This window comes from Podarcis tiliguerta, assembly GCF_965153285.1.
Source record: "Podarcis tiliguerta genome assembly, chromosome: Z".
Lineage (NCBI taxonomy): Eukaryota > Metazoa > Chordata > Lepidosauria > Squamata > Lacertidae > Podarcis > Podarcis tiliguerta.
This window is the reverse complement of record NC_139553.1, coordinates 31,435,609-31,450,330: the sequence shown is the minus strand read 5'-3', so window position 1 is coordinate 31,450,330 and position 14,722 is coordinate 31,435,609. Positions and strand designations below refer to the sequence as shown.

Below are 14,722 nucleotides of genomic sequence, written 5' to 3'. Positions count from 1 at the left end.
ACAACTCTTCAGAGACTATATTCCAACCATCATCTGGTCTAATTTCCAACTCTATGGGAGGAAAATATATATTTAAAAGAAGAATTTCCCTGTAAGCAATGGAAAATGATAACAATTGTGCATACTGTCCAATATTTCTGGTATAGTTAATTTTAAGGTTAGCAGACTGTTTAATACCACAGATCAAACCGGCTTTAGGTCGACCTTTTGATGACATTTTAGTAGCGGGTAAATTATAAGTAATAAAATTAGGAATATTTAAAAGTTTAAGAGACCAGGTTTCCTGCAGAAGTATTATATCATAAGACTCAAGAAAATTTATAAAATCAGAATCAGCTAATTTACATGAGAGTTCAGCTACATTCCAGGACATAATAGATAGAGTTTGGAGAGATCTTTGATTTAAGGGTGCTAGTAAGGTATACGTGGTACATTCCGGATGTCACCCCAAGTTCCTCTGGTTCTTACTATTAGCCCTTTCAGCGGGTTCAGATAGTTCAGATGCTAATTCAATGATGTTTAAAGATGTATTCAGTATGCTCACATTGGAGGAAGGTGGAATGCTAGGGTTGCAACCTGGCGCACCCATGCTGGGCACTTTATTTGGGGAGCCCAATTCAGTCTCATTTAGTTCTCTCATTTTATCCCATGCTAATGTAGTGACCAGGTTTGCCTCTGGGATGGATTGCATGCGGGCTGGTTTATAGGAGAGGCGTTTCGGCTCCAAGATCAGAGAGGATGGATTCATCTCCGCAGCAACCAATTGGCCTGGGGTAATGGAGGGTTTCCCGACCCACAGATCCAGCTCGTGATGATAGAGGTATGAAGCCTGATCTGGGACATAATCAGATATGTTTTGGTTGTGTGGTCCCGGTTGGTCCTTCGTCAGATTTGTCAGACAAGAACGGAGGTTATTCAGTCTATAAAGTATTTTGTTCTGAGTTTCTTGGGGGAGAGCGCAGTAGGAGTAAACTAAGTTATTTTCAAAACTTTTGAACCCGTCAGTTGTGGAGAAACAAAGTAACCACACCATAGCTGTCAATGTTTCCCTTTTTCTAAAGGAAATTCCCTTATTCCGAATAGGATTCCTCGCAAGAAAAGGGAAAAGTTGACAGCTATGAATTACACTACGTTTTAACACCACTTGCACACCATAAGGCTTAAATTGCACATAATTTTTAAAAATATTTGTCTACTATAAAATCAAAAATCCTCCAGTCATGCTGGCCACATGACCCAGAAAGTGGCCTGAAAAGGAAGATGAGTGCTGCACCCCATAGTCGCCTTTGACTGAACTTAACCGTCCAGGGGTCCTTTGCCATTACCTTTTACTTGTACTGCTTTTAAAAACTATTTCTAGCTGTTTTAAATGTTTGTAAGTTGCCTTGATGCACATGTTTGTTATAGGAAACAAACAAAGACACCAGCCAGGAATATAGGAAAAAAACAGCAGCCAGTAGTCCTGGTCTTCATTCAAATAACTGTTGCAACAGGACTTCCACCCACCACATGGGAGAATCGGGAAGAAGCAGACAGTGGTGTAGCGTGGGTTGTCAGCACCCGGGGCAAGGCAAGAAATTTGCGCCCCCTAACCCGTGGATTTGCGCCCCTTAACCCTAACCCCCAGATGTTGCGCCCGGTGCGGCCAGCCCCCCCTGCACCCCCACGCTACGCCACTGGAAGCAGAGAACAAAGAGTGGCTCCCACTTTTATCAGTTTTACAAAGATGCCCACAACACCCCTAAAATTAAATCATGCATATATCACAAATACATCACACGTTGGAAGGGTCTGGCGACAAAAACCTGAGCATCAGGGCTTGCCCCTACCCTTCGCTTGACCTCCACCATACACAAGAGATGTCCCTTTTTCCCAGGTAAGTTAATCACAGCCTTTTGTCTTGATCTGGGTTTGCTATTGTTTCTGGAATGGCTTACCTGCAAGATGGAGCTGTTTCACCTGGCCTTTGGCATGGACTCACTCTGATCCTGTATATGGGATTTCGCATGTAAATTTCCACTTGGCTTTTTTGCTGGCCCATGTAGGACCAGCATGAATAGCTGGCTCGGGTGAATATCTGATGTTTCCTCCCTTTATGGTCTTGATTTATGGGCTACACTAAAATGAGGCTGTATTTTAAGTTGTATTTTGATTAACTCTTTGTTTTCTTTTTCTTTTCTTTTTTTAAATAATATTTATTGCTTTTTGAACAATTTAAACATTGCAAAACCAAACAAAAACAGAAAAATAAAAACCATTACAATACAATAAGAAGACACTACATAACACTAAATACATTAAACAAAACAAAACAATTTAAAACACTCAAACAATTTCAATATCTTTCATTCACTTGTTTCACCGACCTCCTCACACCTCCCTTTTTGTATTCCACTTCTGTCAAATGTTTCAGCAATTCCTTTTTCCATCTTCCTCTGTTATCTGTCAAATAATTATCTTAACACATTCTAACCTTATTTTACTTTTAAAATTCCATTAATCTATTTATACTTAAATCCTTATAACCTTTCTACTAAAGCCATATAACTTCATTCCAACATTTTAACATTCATTAATTTTGCAGTATTTCTGTAAATAATATTTAAACTTTTTCCAGTCTTCTTCCACCGACTCCTCTCCCTGGTCTCGGATTCTGCCAGTCATTTCCGCCAGTTCCATGTAGTCCATCAACTTCATCTGCCATTCTTCCCGGGTAGGTAGATCTTGTGTCTTCCAATACTTCGCAATAAATATTCTTGCTGCTGTTGTTGCATACATAAAGTTCTGTCCTTCTTTAACACCAATTGGCCGACCATGCCCAGGAGAAAGGCCTCTGGTTTCTTCAGAAAGGTATATTTAAATACCTTTTTCATTTCATTATAGATCATCTCCCAGAATGTCTTAATCCTTGGGCATGTCCACCAAAGGTGAAAGAATGTACCTTCAATCTCTTTGCATTTCCAACATTTATTGTCGGGCAAATGATAATTTTTTTCAAGCTTGACTGGTGTCATGTACCACCCATAAATCATTTTCATTATGTTTTCTCTTAAGGCATTACATGCGGTAAATTTCATACCTGTGGTCCATAACTGTTCCCAGTCAGCCATCATTATATTATGTCCAACATCTTGTGCCCATTTGATTAACTCTTTGTTTTCTATTATGTTTTATTGTAATTTATATTTGGTGTTAGCCGTGGGGAGGACAGGGTATAAATAAAAAAATATTATTATTATTATTATTATTATTACTACTACTACTACTACTACTACTACCTGTCTGGCACTCAGATATCAGGATGCCAGAGATTATCACTCAGGCAGAGGGGCTGCTGAGTACCTGAGCTCACACTTTATGGGTTATGGCTGTCCTCACCCATGTCCCAAGCTCCCTCCATGGTAGCCATTTCCTTCCTGAACAGAACATTGGAAATTGTGTGGTGTCGTGCATTATGTGGTGCTTTGAGGAGACATTGTGTGTGTGAATAAAGAGGGGGTGAACACTGTGTGCTGGAGGAACAACCCCCCCCAATCATTGTAAAAAATCCCTGTAACAATGTAAAAGGGGATTAATAAATTAAAACATACTCTTTTTCTATTGGTGCAGTAGTGTTGCTTTATCCCATTGCAATTGTATTCCTTCCTTCTCTAGGCAAATCTTTAAAAATGTAGTATAAACACCAACAATTGGGAAACACTTGCCTGCAAGTGCTTCAATTGGAGAACAGCCTTTACCAAAGGTGTCATGGGCTTTGAAGACACTCGAACTCAGGATGTAAGGGAGAAATGTTCTAAGAGGAAGGCATGCTTGGCAAATCCATACTGTGATCAACTCCCGTCTGGAAACCAATGTCCCTACTGTGGAAGGCCGTGTGGTTCCAGAATTGGCCTCCACAGTCACTTACGGACTCATTGTTAAAACCGTGTTTATGGAAGACATTCTTACTCGGCTGTGAGTGATCGCCAAAGAAGTATTCCTTCCTTTATACGTTGCATTGGCAGTTAGAGGTTTCCAATAAAAAAAGCCAATGGTGTGTGCCTCAAATCCAATGTGCAAATGCCAGACTCACAGCCAATGTATAATCAAGAAACTGTTGATCATTAATCTGAGACTTCGTCCTTGAGTATGTGACATTGTTGTCATGATTGTTTTCTAATAAGTCATATCCTGTTTGTCTAATCATTGTTCTTGTTAGGAAAAAATAAGATTGAGGAATGGTACCATTCTTCAATCTTTTTTTCCTGGTCTATTTTAATTTTCTTATAACTTAGGCCTGTTTTTTTGTTTTGTTTTTTTAAAAAACTGGTTTATTTGAGCCGGACAGAAGGTGTAGGCTTCTAAAAAGTTGTTATTGATGCCAGGGGCTTAACTATTCTTTGAGGGTAAAGTATTGGAAAAGTCTCTTGAATGATTAATCTCTTGGGTTCTCATTTCACTTTTACACTATTAAAAAACCCCTCTGTTGTTTTATTACATGAGTGTTTGAGTTGATTGATTTCATATTCTAATGATTTTGTACTCATAGTGAGCTGCATAGAAAGTTTTCTGAAGTGTCACGTTATGTGTATATATAATAAAACAATAGGTAAATGAAGTGCTTTCCCCTTTATTTTTAGTAATGTATATGGACCTAAGGCAGGAGTAGCCAATAGGTCCAATATAGGGCTATTCAGATGTTGCTGGAATACAAATCTAAGCATCTCTGAGAATTGGCCATGCTGGCTGGGGCTGATGGGAGTTGGAGTAAAATAGAAGAAAAAAGTTTTGGGGAGGGCAATGTGTTCACTACCACTGAACAGAATTTTCATTGTATGGGGCTTGGACCCCCTCATTTTTAGATCTTGGAGCTGATGTATTCATCATGGCTGTAGAGACCTCACTGCAACCTAGAACTTCCATGCTTCACATCACAGCATTGAGCATGGCTGTGAGAGAGGTACCAGAGACAAAGCTTAAAATGATCCTTTGCAGTATTCAAAGGGTGAAGCATTGGCATACATGATCAGCTCTGCGTAGTTGTGTAGTGGGTTGCCAAAGTCATGGCTGGTAAAAATCAATAACTGCTGTTTTGGGTTGTTGTTTTTTTAAAATAACCATCTTTATTTATTACTTTCACAAACTGATATGAACTTATAAGATACAGAACTAAGAACCAAGAACACAGAAATAAGAACTATAAGAAATAAGGACACAGTTTCTGGGGAAACAGAGGCAGAGAAGGGTTGAATATCTGAGGCAGTGAAATCAACCACCCCAAGAGAAACTATTCTCTCTCAAACTCTCTGATCTGCTATCCCTGTAAGCACATTCACCCTACCCAACTCATAAGGGTTTCCTCAGTTACAAACACAGTTCCTGCTGCCACCACCAAAATGCCCAAGAGACTAACTCTTCTTCCAGCATATCACATTGAAAACGCCCCCTCTAGGAAGGGCAGGTGCCTAAAGGAAGATGTCCCTTCTGGTCTCCTCAGGCAAATCTTGGAGACCTTGGAGTTCATGCAAGCCCTCTAAAACCATCTGAATATTGGCTTTGATCTTGACAGAGTCTTTGGTAAGGGCTTCACTGAGCTCTGTTAGTAGCTTCTTGTTCTTCTCAATGAAGGCAAGCACCTCAGAAAGAGTCAACTCCACAAATAACCCATAACCCAGTGCTACAAATATGGTGGAGACACCAGGCACTTCTACATTGACATAGAAATTGTAGCCTAGATCCACTTGAGTCATCAGCTCCTGGCTTCCTATCTCCTGCAATCACTCAGTAATATTCTTGAGCTGAAGTTACTGAGCCACATTTTCATAGACCTGATCTTGCTGCTCCAGAACCCTCTGGAGACCCCTCTGCAGAACTTCACCGACGACAGCTTCGCACTGGAGCACCTTCTCCTGTACCTGCCGCTCACCTGGCATTCTGGCGAGGTTCCCGCGGGAGCTTTCATGCCAGAGCCTGGAGGGGAGATCAGTGGGACTGTTACTCACTGTAACTCTGGGCCCTCCCACCTTCCTCCCACGGAAACAAGAAGCTGAATGTTTCACAATCCAGTTGGGAACTGAGGCGCTGGGCGAGGGAGCGGAGGGCCGGGGGGGGGGGGAGATGTGGGCAGGTGGGCGAGGGAGGCTACCCTCCCTCCACACAGATGCTTCCCCAACTATTATGCTATTGATGAATTGGTGAATTCACTTTGAGTCCAAGTAAACAGGGAATAATGTAATTCCTCAAAACTTGAAACTCAAGACAATCTTTCCGCCAAACCGAGCTAGTGCAACTGTAATATAATAAACAGTGATTTGCTTAAATGCATCTCACCACTAGTGTTCAAAATTAGCCAGGCACCAGGTGCATTTTGCACCTGACTATCAACCACTTGCAACCAACTGAAGATACCTGGACACCAGGGTGGTGCCTGACATCTCCACTATCTGGAGGTGCATGCCTGGATCTTGACTGTTTTCACATACTAATACCACATCCTGTATAATTCCATCAGTTATATTTTATCTGCACAATCAGAATAGATTTCAGAAACCAAAATGCTTTTTCTGTGCAGCCTAAGCTGGAGCAGTGGACAACGTTATAGTTAATGGTTGTCACTTGTCTTCATTTACCCCACCCCACCGCCCTGCTCACAACTGTGAAGAATATTCCTACGCTACGAACTGTCTGTGTCACCATTAAGAAAAAGAGGTAGGAATAGGCCAATGTGGACTGTCTATGAATAAAGTGATTTTTCCCCTTTTATGTTCTCAAAGTTCTTAACCTAATTCAAGGTTGTCATCTGAACTAGCCAGATGTTTAACTGAGAATCAATCAGTCTGTCCATCTTTTGAAAAATAAGACTTTTTAGAGCCATCTTGCCCAAAAATGGCAACCAGATATTCCATTTGGGCAACTGTAACCTTGGCTTAAGGAGCCATTTTGTGCCTAGCTTATATATCTGAGTTTCTAACACTGCTCACTACAATCTAGTGATAGCTAGGCATTTACACATAGAAGTAGATGCTAGTGCACCTGTAATATAATAAACAGATTTGCTTAAATGCATCTCATTTTGCATCTGGCTATCAGCCACTTGCAACCAAGTGAAGATGCCTAGGTGCCAGGATGGCGCCTGACATCTTTTTGGGGGGTTTTTTTGGCGCCTGACATCTCTACCATCTAGTATGCATATGACTGAAGCTGTGTCCCAATAATAAAACAAGGCTGACATTTGAGTTAACTGGTTTAGGACTCAGTGGTAAAGGCACAAAATGCTTACCTTACTCTCTGTTAATTCCAAACAAAGCAAGTTATTTTTACAATAAAAAAGAAACAGGAATTCCCTTTAGTTAAGAAGGGTAGGAAAAAAAAGACAAAGGAAATCCCATCATTATAAGCCCCAACATTCTATAGAATATCTGAGGAGCACCACATTGTCTGTCCTACGTGATCTACCCATTGTGGTCTATGAATATGCCAAATTTCAAACTGATCTTTTGTGTGGCACAACACTAAGAATGAAAAAGTTTTTCATTCTGGATTGGAACCGCAATATGAATAAGAAACATTTATTTATTACTTCCATCACATATATGCTGCCAAGATACCTGAGATTGCTTTGGCACCAGAGTTGTTTGGTGGTGATAAAGCAGTCTGGGTGGTATAAAGAAGTGAGTAGAAGCACCCTCTTCCACAGGGATACCAGCTTAAATAAAATATTGGGGTGGGAGCAGGTAAGCCCCACCATGCATAACCAAACACATGACACAGCACACATACACTATTTGAATGGCAAAGTCCATCAACGGGGGTGGGGTGGGGGGTGGACCCCTCAAATATTTTATTAGAGGGCCCAAACGGACCTCAGCCCCAAGAAGCTGGCTCTTATGCTCTTCCAACACTTCTTTTCTTCAGACTGTAAACTCACAACATAAATGAAGTTTATGCGAGGCATTCGTCTTGCAGGGCACCACTGTATTTGAAAGACCATTGAAAAAGCCTGTGCACACACACACACCCATTCCACCCCTTTTTTGGAATGTTTTAAAGTCACTTCTGGGTTCGATGTGATGCACGTACAGTGGTACCTACACTTCAGGTTACATACACTTCAGGTTACATACACTTCATGTTAGACTCCGCTAACCCAGAAATAGTACCTCGGGTTAAGAACTTTGCTTCCGGATGAGAACAGAAATTGCGCGGTGGTGGCGGGAGGCCCCATTAGCTAAAGTGGTGCTTCAGGTTAAGAACAGTTTCAGGTTAAGAACGGACCTCTGGAACGAATTAAGTACGTAACCAGAGGTACCACTGTATGTACAATTGCACACCTATTGAACATGCATAAGTAAGGGGTTGCCTGCATAAATAATTAAGCAACCTATTCCTGCTCAAAATCTGTACTTTAACCACTTCCCAGATGCATCTTTTGCTGTTGCCTCTTTAAAGTATGATATCTATAAAGGGATTATTTTCAAAAGTTACTACATATATTATCATTAGCATCATCAGCGATTACAACAGTACAGTAATACCTCGGAAGTTGAATGGAATCTGTTCCAGAAGTCTGTTCAACTTCCGAAACATTCGGAAACCAAGGTGTGGCTTCTGATTGGCTGCTGGAAGCTCCTGCAGCCAATTGGAAGGTGGGTTCCAAAGAACGTTTGCAACCCGGAACACTCACTTCCAAGTTTGTGGCATTCAGGAGCCACAACGATCGATTTGTAAGGTGTTCAGGATTCAAGGTACGACTGTACTAGGAAATAAGACTGCACACACCTCAAGCATTACCAGTACCACCCTCATCCTTTTCTGCAGCAGAGAAGACCTCCCCCTCCTACCCATTACTTACTGATATAAGTAACAAATAGGCTTGCTCTCTAACAAAGCTTCATAAGGCAATACAAGACCAGGACTGTATGAGACATTTATGCAAGTCCAAGGCATTTTTACTCTCATCTGGATTTAAGGCTGGAAGGCAAAGGAAATGTGTGGTGCACTAAGGCTAAGTTTCAAATCAGCAACTTGTGACACTGCACAGTATCATTTTTATTTTGCTCAGTTTTCACCACCAAAGTGATCTGCCTGGGGCACAAGCACACATTAAAGCATCAGCCTTGGTTTTCAATTTGCTGGCTTTATGCAGTCTAGGCCTACATGAAAGTCTCTTAAATCTGATTTTAAACGGACAGGATTTTTTTGATTCTTTAATAATGATTACAGTAAGCCTGCAACTTAAGTGCATTTAACTTTTGTGCATTCAGCTTTACGTGCGCAGCAATTTGTGTATATATGGGGGAAATGACACTGGCAGTCCCATCTGCCATTGAACCAGGTGTGAAGCCCGGAATGTAACTCCTGCATATGTTGTGGGCTTACTGTAATGAATTTTGTATTCAAACACTAAAAAAGCCTTCCCCAATTTGGTATTCTCCAGATGTTTTAGACTACACTACAGTTTCCATCAAGCCATGCTGGCTGGGGCTGAGGCAAGTTGGAGTCCAAAGCAATCTAGAGGACACTTGGTTGTGGACGGTTCCAATAACGTAAGAAGAAAACTGGCAGCATAGTTTTCAAGCAACAATCCAGCAGTTCAACACAAAGCCCTGTGCAAAAGAACACAGCTACCTCTCACATGTGTACTTACACTTTAAAATGTAAAATATAAATAAGTATAAACATTTAAAATTCCGCAACATTACTTTCAAGTTTACAATGTGTTATAAATTAAGTGTAATTTCTGGTACCAACGATGAAGAAAGTGTTTTATAAAGTCCAATATGATAAAATCAGCCCAACAGCGGGGGGAAATGTGGGACACCTCGTGCTTTTCTCTCAAGTCCTTAGTGAAGTCTAAGTAATGTTAGGAAAGAATAGATGTGGGTAGGAAGAAAGTAAGCCCCAATAGAATGAAAGGCAGTGCTTTGCCACCGTGTTTCCTTCATGCAGAGGAAAGGTGAAGTAGACTTAATGGAAATGCAGGCTGGAAGCTAGGAGGACAGAGACTGAAGTGTCACTTCCATCAGCAAAGCAAACCTTCTTTGCAACACTTCTGTGAAAAAACGAAAAAGAGTCGTCTAAGAACCGTACGCTATACCAAAGTACCCTTGGTCATATCCCCTGACCTGAGGGACTGATCATTTCCTGTACCACCAGATGGAGGAGGTGATTCTGCTCGGGAGTGAGCAGCGGCCAGAGTTCCTTCTGCAGCACCTTGAGCGCCTCCAGGTCTTTCTCTTGGCAAGCCATGACAGCGGACTGCAGCAGCAGGAAGAGCTCTGAGGGGACGTAGCCCGGCGAGGCATCCAGGGCCTCCCAGGAGTACTTCTCGAGGGTCTTGGCGTGCTCGGGCATCAGCTTGGAAGGCGGCGGCTGGAGCAGCAGGAGGAGAAGGACGCGGGCCACCTCGCAGTGCAGCAGCTCGTCGAGGAAGGCTCCCGGCGGCGGGCTGACCGGAACGGATGAAGAAGCGGCTGCGGCAGCCGAAGATGTCGATCCACCGGCAGAGGTTCCTGTGCCGGCCTGAGCCATCAGCTGCGCCTGGGTGAGCACAGCCAAAGCACCATCGTGGTCGCGGCAAAGCAGCAGGCAGGAGGCCACGTCGCGTAGGCAGCGCAGAGCCTCCAGGGGCAGCTGGGCGACCGCCAGGAGGTCTGCGGCGCGCAGAAGGGCCGGCACGGCTTGGCCCGGCTCTCCGCCGGAGCGCAACTCGTTGCCCAGCTCGAGCCAAAGCCCGGCTGCCAGCGCGGGCTGGCCCAGGTCGAGGCGCAGGCGGGAGCCGAAAGCCACGCAGCTCTGGGCAGCCGGCAGGTGTTCAGACAGTCCCAGCCCGGGGCCTTGGCGCAGGCGGAGCTCCCGCTCGTGCTTGAGCCAGAGGCGCGCCGCTTCGCCCAGCGCCGCCGCTTCTCCGGGCGCGTGCCCGAGGCTCTGGGCGCAGCGCGCCACCGCTAGCTGGCACCAGGCCGCGTACGGGAGGCTTTCCTGGGCCCGCAGCTCCCTGGCCAGCGCCGCGAACTGCTCGGCCGCCTCAGACACGTTCGGCTTGCGCAGGAAGCGCCGGCGGAGCTTGGCCGACACGAGCCGGTAGCGGGTCAGGAAGTCGCCTCCGCCGCCCGATCCCGACCCGGATTCCCCTCCGCTGAAACCAGGCGACAGGCCGCCACCGCCGGTACCTGGGACTGACAGCATCTTCCCGGCTCCTTCGGCTTCACCGACAGCTCTCCTGTGCTAGGCCCCGCAGGAAATGGCGACAGAGGGTTGCCGGGCGACGGAACAGGAAGTGAAAAAAAGGCGTTGCTAAGGGCCGTGTAACCATGGCGACCGCGGAGGCAGCCGTTCCCATCTCTGGGCTCCATCTCTGGGCTCAGCGCACTCCTTACCTGTACTTTGCTTTCCAGGCGCAGATCCAGGTGGAACAAAAAGGGAAGGTTTTCACAGGGAAAACGCTGGGGCAAAACAAACAACAACATACCAGACGCAGCACTTTATATCACGGAACCTGCGCCTAGAAACACAGCACAAAATGATGTGTCTTTCTGGGGAAAATGACTCTTTAGCGCTCAGTCGGAGCAGTTGAGTTTTCCGCGGGATAGCCGTTTTCTCCTGTTTGGAGTGGGTTTTCCGTGGGAAAGGAGCAGGGCAAGGGGGTGTTATGGGAATTGTAAGGTTTCAAATATAGAATGAACGTTGATAACTGCACAAGGTAAACACACATACATAAGTATATGAACCACATGTCTAAAATAGTACAGGAAAGCATTCCAAAAGCCATCTTGACTCTCCTAAAGACTCTAAATATTTCCTCTGCCTCCTTAATTCCCCTTGCCTGAGAACATCAGGGGAAGTTCCTGAAATGATTCCTCTCCTACATCTATGAACCTCCTTTGTATTGTCATTGTCTGCCCAGATGCTCCGCATTGAGGGATGGGCATCCTGACTGTCTTATCAAATGCCAATGTTTTGTTTAAACTGTGTCTCAGAAAAGTAAAGGACCCCTGACAGTTAAGCTCAGTCTCCAACGACGCTGGGGTTGCGGCGCTCATCTTGCTTTACTGGCCAAGGGAGCTGACATTTGTCCGCAGATAGTTTTTCCGGGTCATGTGGCCAGCATGACTAAGCCGCTTCTGGCAAAACCACAGCAGTGCATGGAAATGCCGTTTACTTTCCTGCCGGAGTAGTACCTATTTACCTACTTGCACTTTGATGTGCTTTCGAACTGCTAGGTTGGCAGGAGCTGGGACTGAAGAACGGGAGCTCACACCGCCGATCTTCTGATCAGCAAGCCCAAAGCTTGGTTTGGTTTACACCACAGTGCCACCCGCGTCCCAAACTGTGTCTGGAATTATGTAAAACTTGCTAAATCCTCAAGAATATCACACTTCAGCCTGCCTGAGCCACAGGAACCCCACCTTCTGTGAGATGTAATTTCTGACTGTTTATAGAGGGAGGTTCTCCTTCTCCACGCCAAAATGCAAACCCTTAAAAGAGATGTTTCTTCTGGGTTCTGGGTCTCTTGCCTCCTTGCTAGGAGGGGAAGAAACTCTGTTGCAACTGAAAAATAAAGATCTGCCTTGCTTTCACTGCATCCTGCCACCATCCATTCATCTCTGACGGATCATGGACTTAGGGGACTCAGTCCCTTGGGGATTTGGGCAGCAAAAGCCAACCACCCCTATTTTTTCTATATCAGGGGGAAATGCTGAGACCCGTTCTTTCTCAGCACTGGACAAGTGGAAGTGTGGCGGCACCATAAAGTGGCCTGGTCCTCTTAGGTTGCAATCAGACATGTAGGTGATGCTGTGTTAGTTTTCCTGATTGCAACACTGGCACTTCTGTCTGAATTTATGTTCTCTTTGTGTTATCTATATTTTCTCTATATATTTTAAAATAATTTTTATTAATATGTTGTGACAATATGTAACCAAAACCGTTATGCATCAAAAGTTCTTGCTTCTCATGCAAACTAAAATAAAAAAGAGAGAAGAAATGGAAAGGAAAAACAAGGAAATGGCATATGAAGAGATAAATAACATAATAAAAACTCAAAGTGTGAATAAATTAAAAGGAAAAATATGATTTACTTTCTCATTCCAGAAATATATAAACAAGACCTACCTTCTCCCAAAACTGTTGGGCCTCCCTGCAAACAATTAAGAATGGTATGCTGACATACTGTTCCAAATCTCATCACCTTACACATGTGATTTTTTTTTCCTTGTTAAGGGGGCTGCAAATAGATTTTTTGTGTAGAATCAAATAACACAGAAATGAGTGCTAAACATGCTCTATTTTCTATTTTCTGGAACTGGCTTTCTCCTTGTGTTAAAGTTCAAAGAGAATGCCACAATTAGTAGTTTGTTTCTTAATTTCATTTATATCCCACCTTTTTTCTCCAAGGAGGTCAAGATAGCACACATAGTTCTCCACCTCCTCATTTAATTCCCACAACAACCCTGTGAGGTAGGTTAGGCTGAGAGGAAATGGCTGGGCCAATGTCACTCAGTGAACATCATGGCTGAGTGAGGATTTGAACCCTGGTCTCCCTGGTCCAAATCCAACACTCTAACCACATTGTTTCTAATACTGTTAGGGAAACATTGGGGAAGTAGAATGAACTGCCATGTGAATGGAGTCTAGATGGGCCATTTGGCTGGTGCAACAGGCTCATTATATTTGTGAGTGTGTGTTCACAACTGATAATTCTGTTATATTTGAATTGTGTTTATCCTTAACGCAATACTGTTGACAAATGGCTGAGATTCTACATATAGAAAACTGATGCAGGAATCTGGGGGTCTCTCCAAACTGTCAGTATTATGCAGGAGAGATTTAAGAGTGTACTAGAACTTTAGCTTTCTATAATTGAATTTGATTAAAGCACTCTGGGTTTGTCCACACTTTTGCTTGACCTGTATTTTGATTATGTTGTGTAGCAATTAACTCCAAGACCTTTTCTCATTGCACCACGGCTGTGCCTTGTGAAAATAGGAACTTACTTGCTGAATTGGATCTTAATCAGATGTGCAGAAAATCTGAAGACAGATTTTGCTGGTCAACCTTCTGATTCAGCAGATAATATTGTTTTTTTCCCCTAAGACAGCTGTGGAACAACGAAAAAAGCTCTCAGACCCAGATAAACTGATAAACTAAATAGGGTCAAAATACAGGGCAAGCAAAAGTGTGAATAACAAGCTCATGTTTTTAAAAAAACAAAAAATACACATGTCTTTTTCTTCTGTGAGAAAAGTGATGGGAAATCTCACTAGAAAGTGTGGGATGAATGAATGGCTAATGAGAAAACACCCCACAAGCAAATCAGGATGAATGCAGGTCGTTGTCATGTAACTCCTACAAACATATCAGAACAAATAGTAGATATTTGACATAGTCGAATTGCTGTGTAAGCAAACCAGGATGACTGCTGAAAAACAAGTCATCAGGTGGAGCACTATGTGATCATGTGCACCTGGCAGAACCATCCAGATTGCGCTCCCCTAGTCAAGGGCACCCCCCCCCCTCTGGAAGTCCTTGCAGCGGTGGCACTGGCCCTTCCTTCCTTCCTTCTCCCCACCCCCACCTTCCTCACACAACTCCCCATCACCTTTCCTCTTTCAGCAACACCAACATGAAATTTCAGTAGCCCTCTGGGTGATTTTCAGACTTGGGCATGAGGAAAAGCCTCTTAGCCTAAAAAAAACTTGGGGGGGAGGGGAGAAGAGAAGAGGGGAATAATAATAATAATAAT

At 43.7% G+C, this 14,722-nt stretch overlaps 1 protein-coding gene across 1 annotated transcript; it reads right to left on the bottom strand.

The window, feature by feature from the left end:
- Positions 1 to 5,082: 5,082 nt before the first annotated feature.
- Positions 5,083 to 14,100, bottom strand: LOC310669832 (40-kDa huntingtin-associated protein-like). The gene is made up of 2 exons (XM_083424248.1): positions 10,104 to 14,100; positions 5,083 to 5,949 (listed from the first exon to the last, which is right to left on the bottom strand). Exons 1-2 carry the CDS (start codon positions 11,164 to 11,166, stop codon positions 5,744 to 5,746), a joined length of 1,269 nt encoding a protein of 422 aa, XP_083280374.1. The 5' UTR covers positions 11,167 to 14,100; the 3' UTR covers positions 5,083 to 5,743.
- Positions 14,101 to 14,722: the final 622 nt, after the last annotated feature.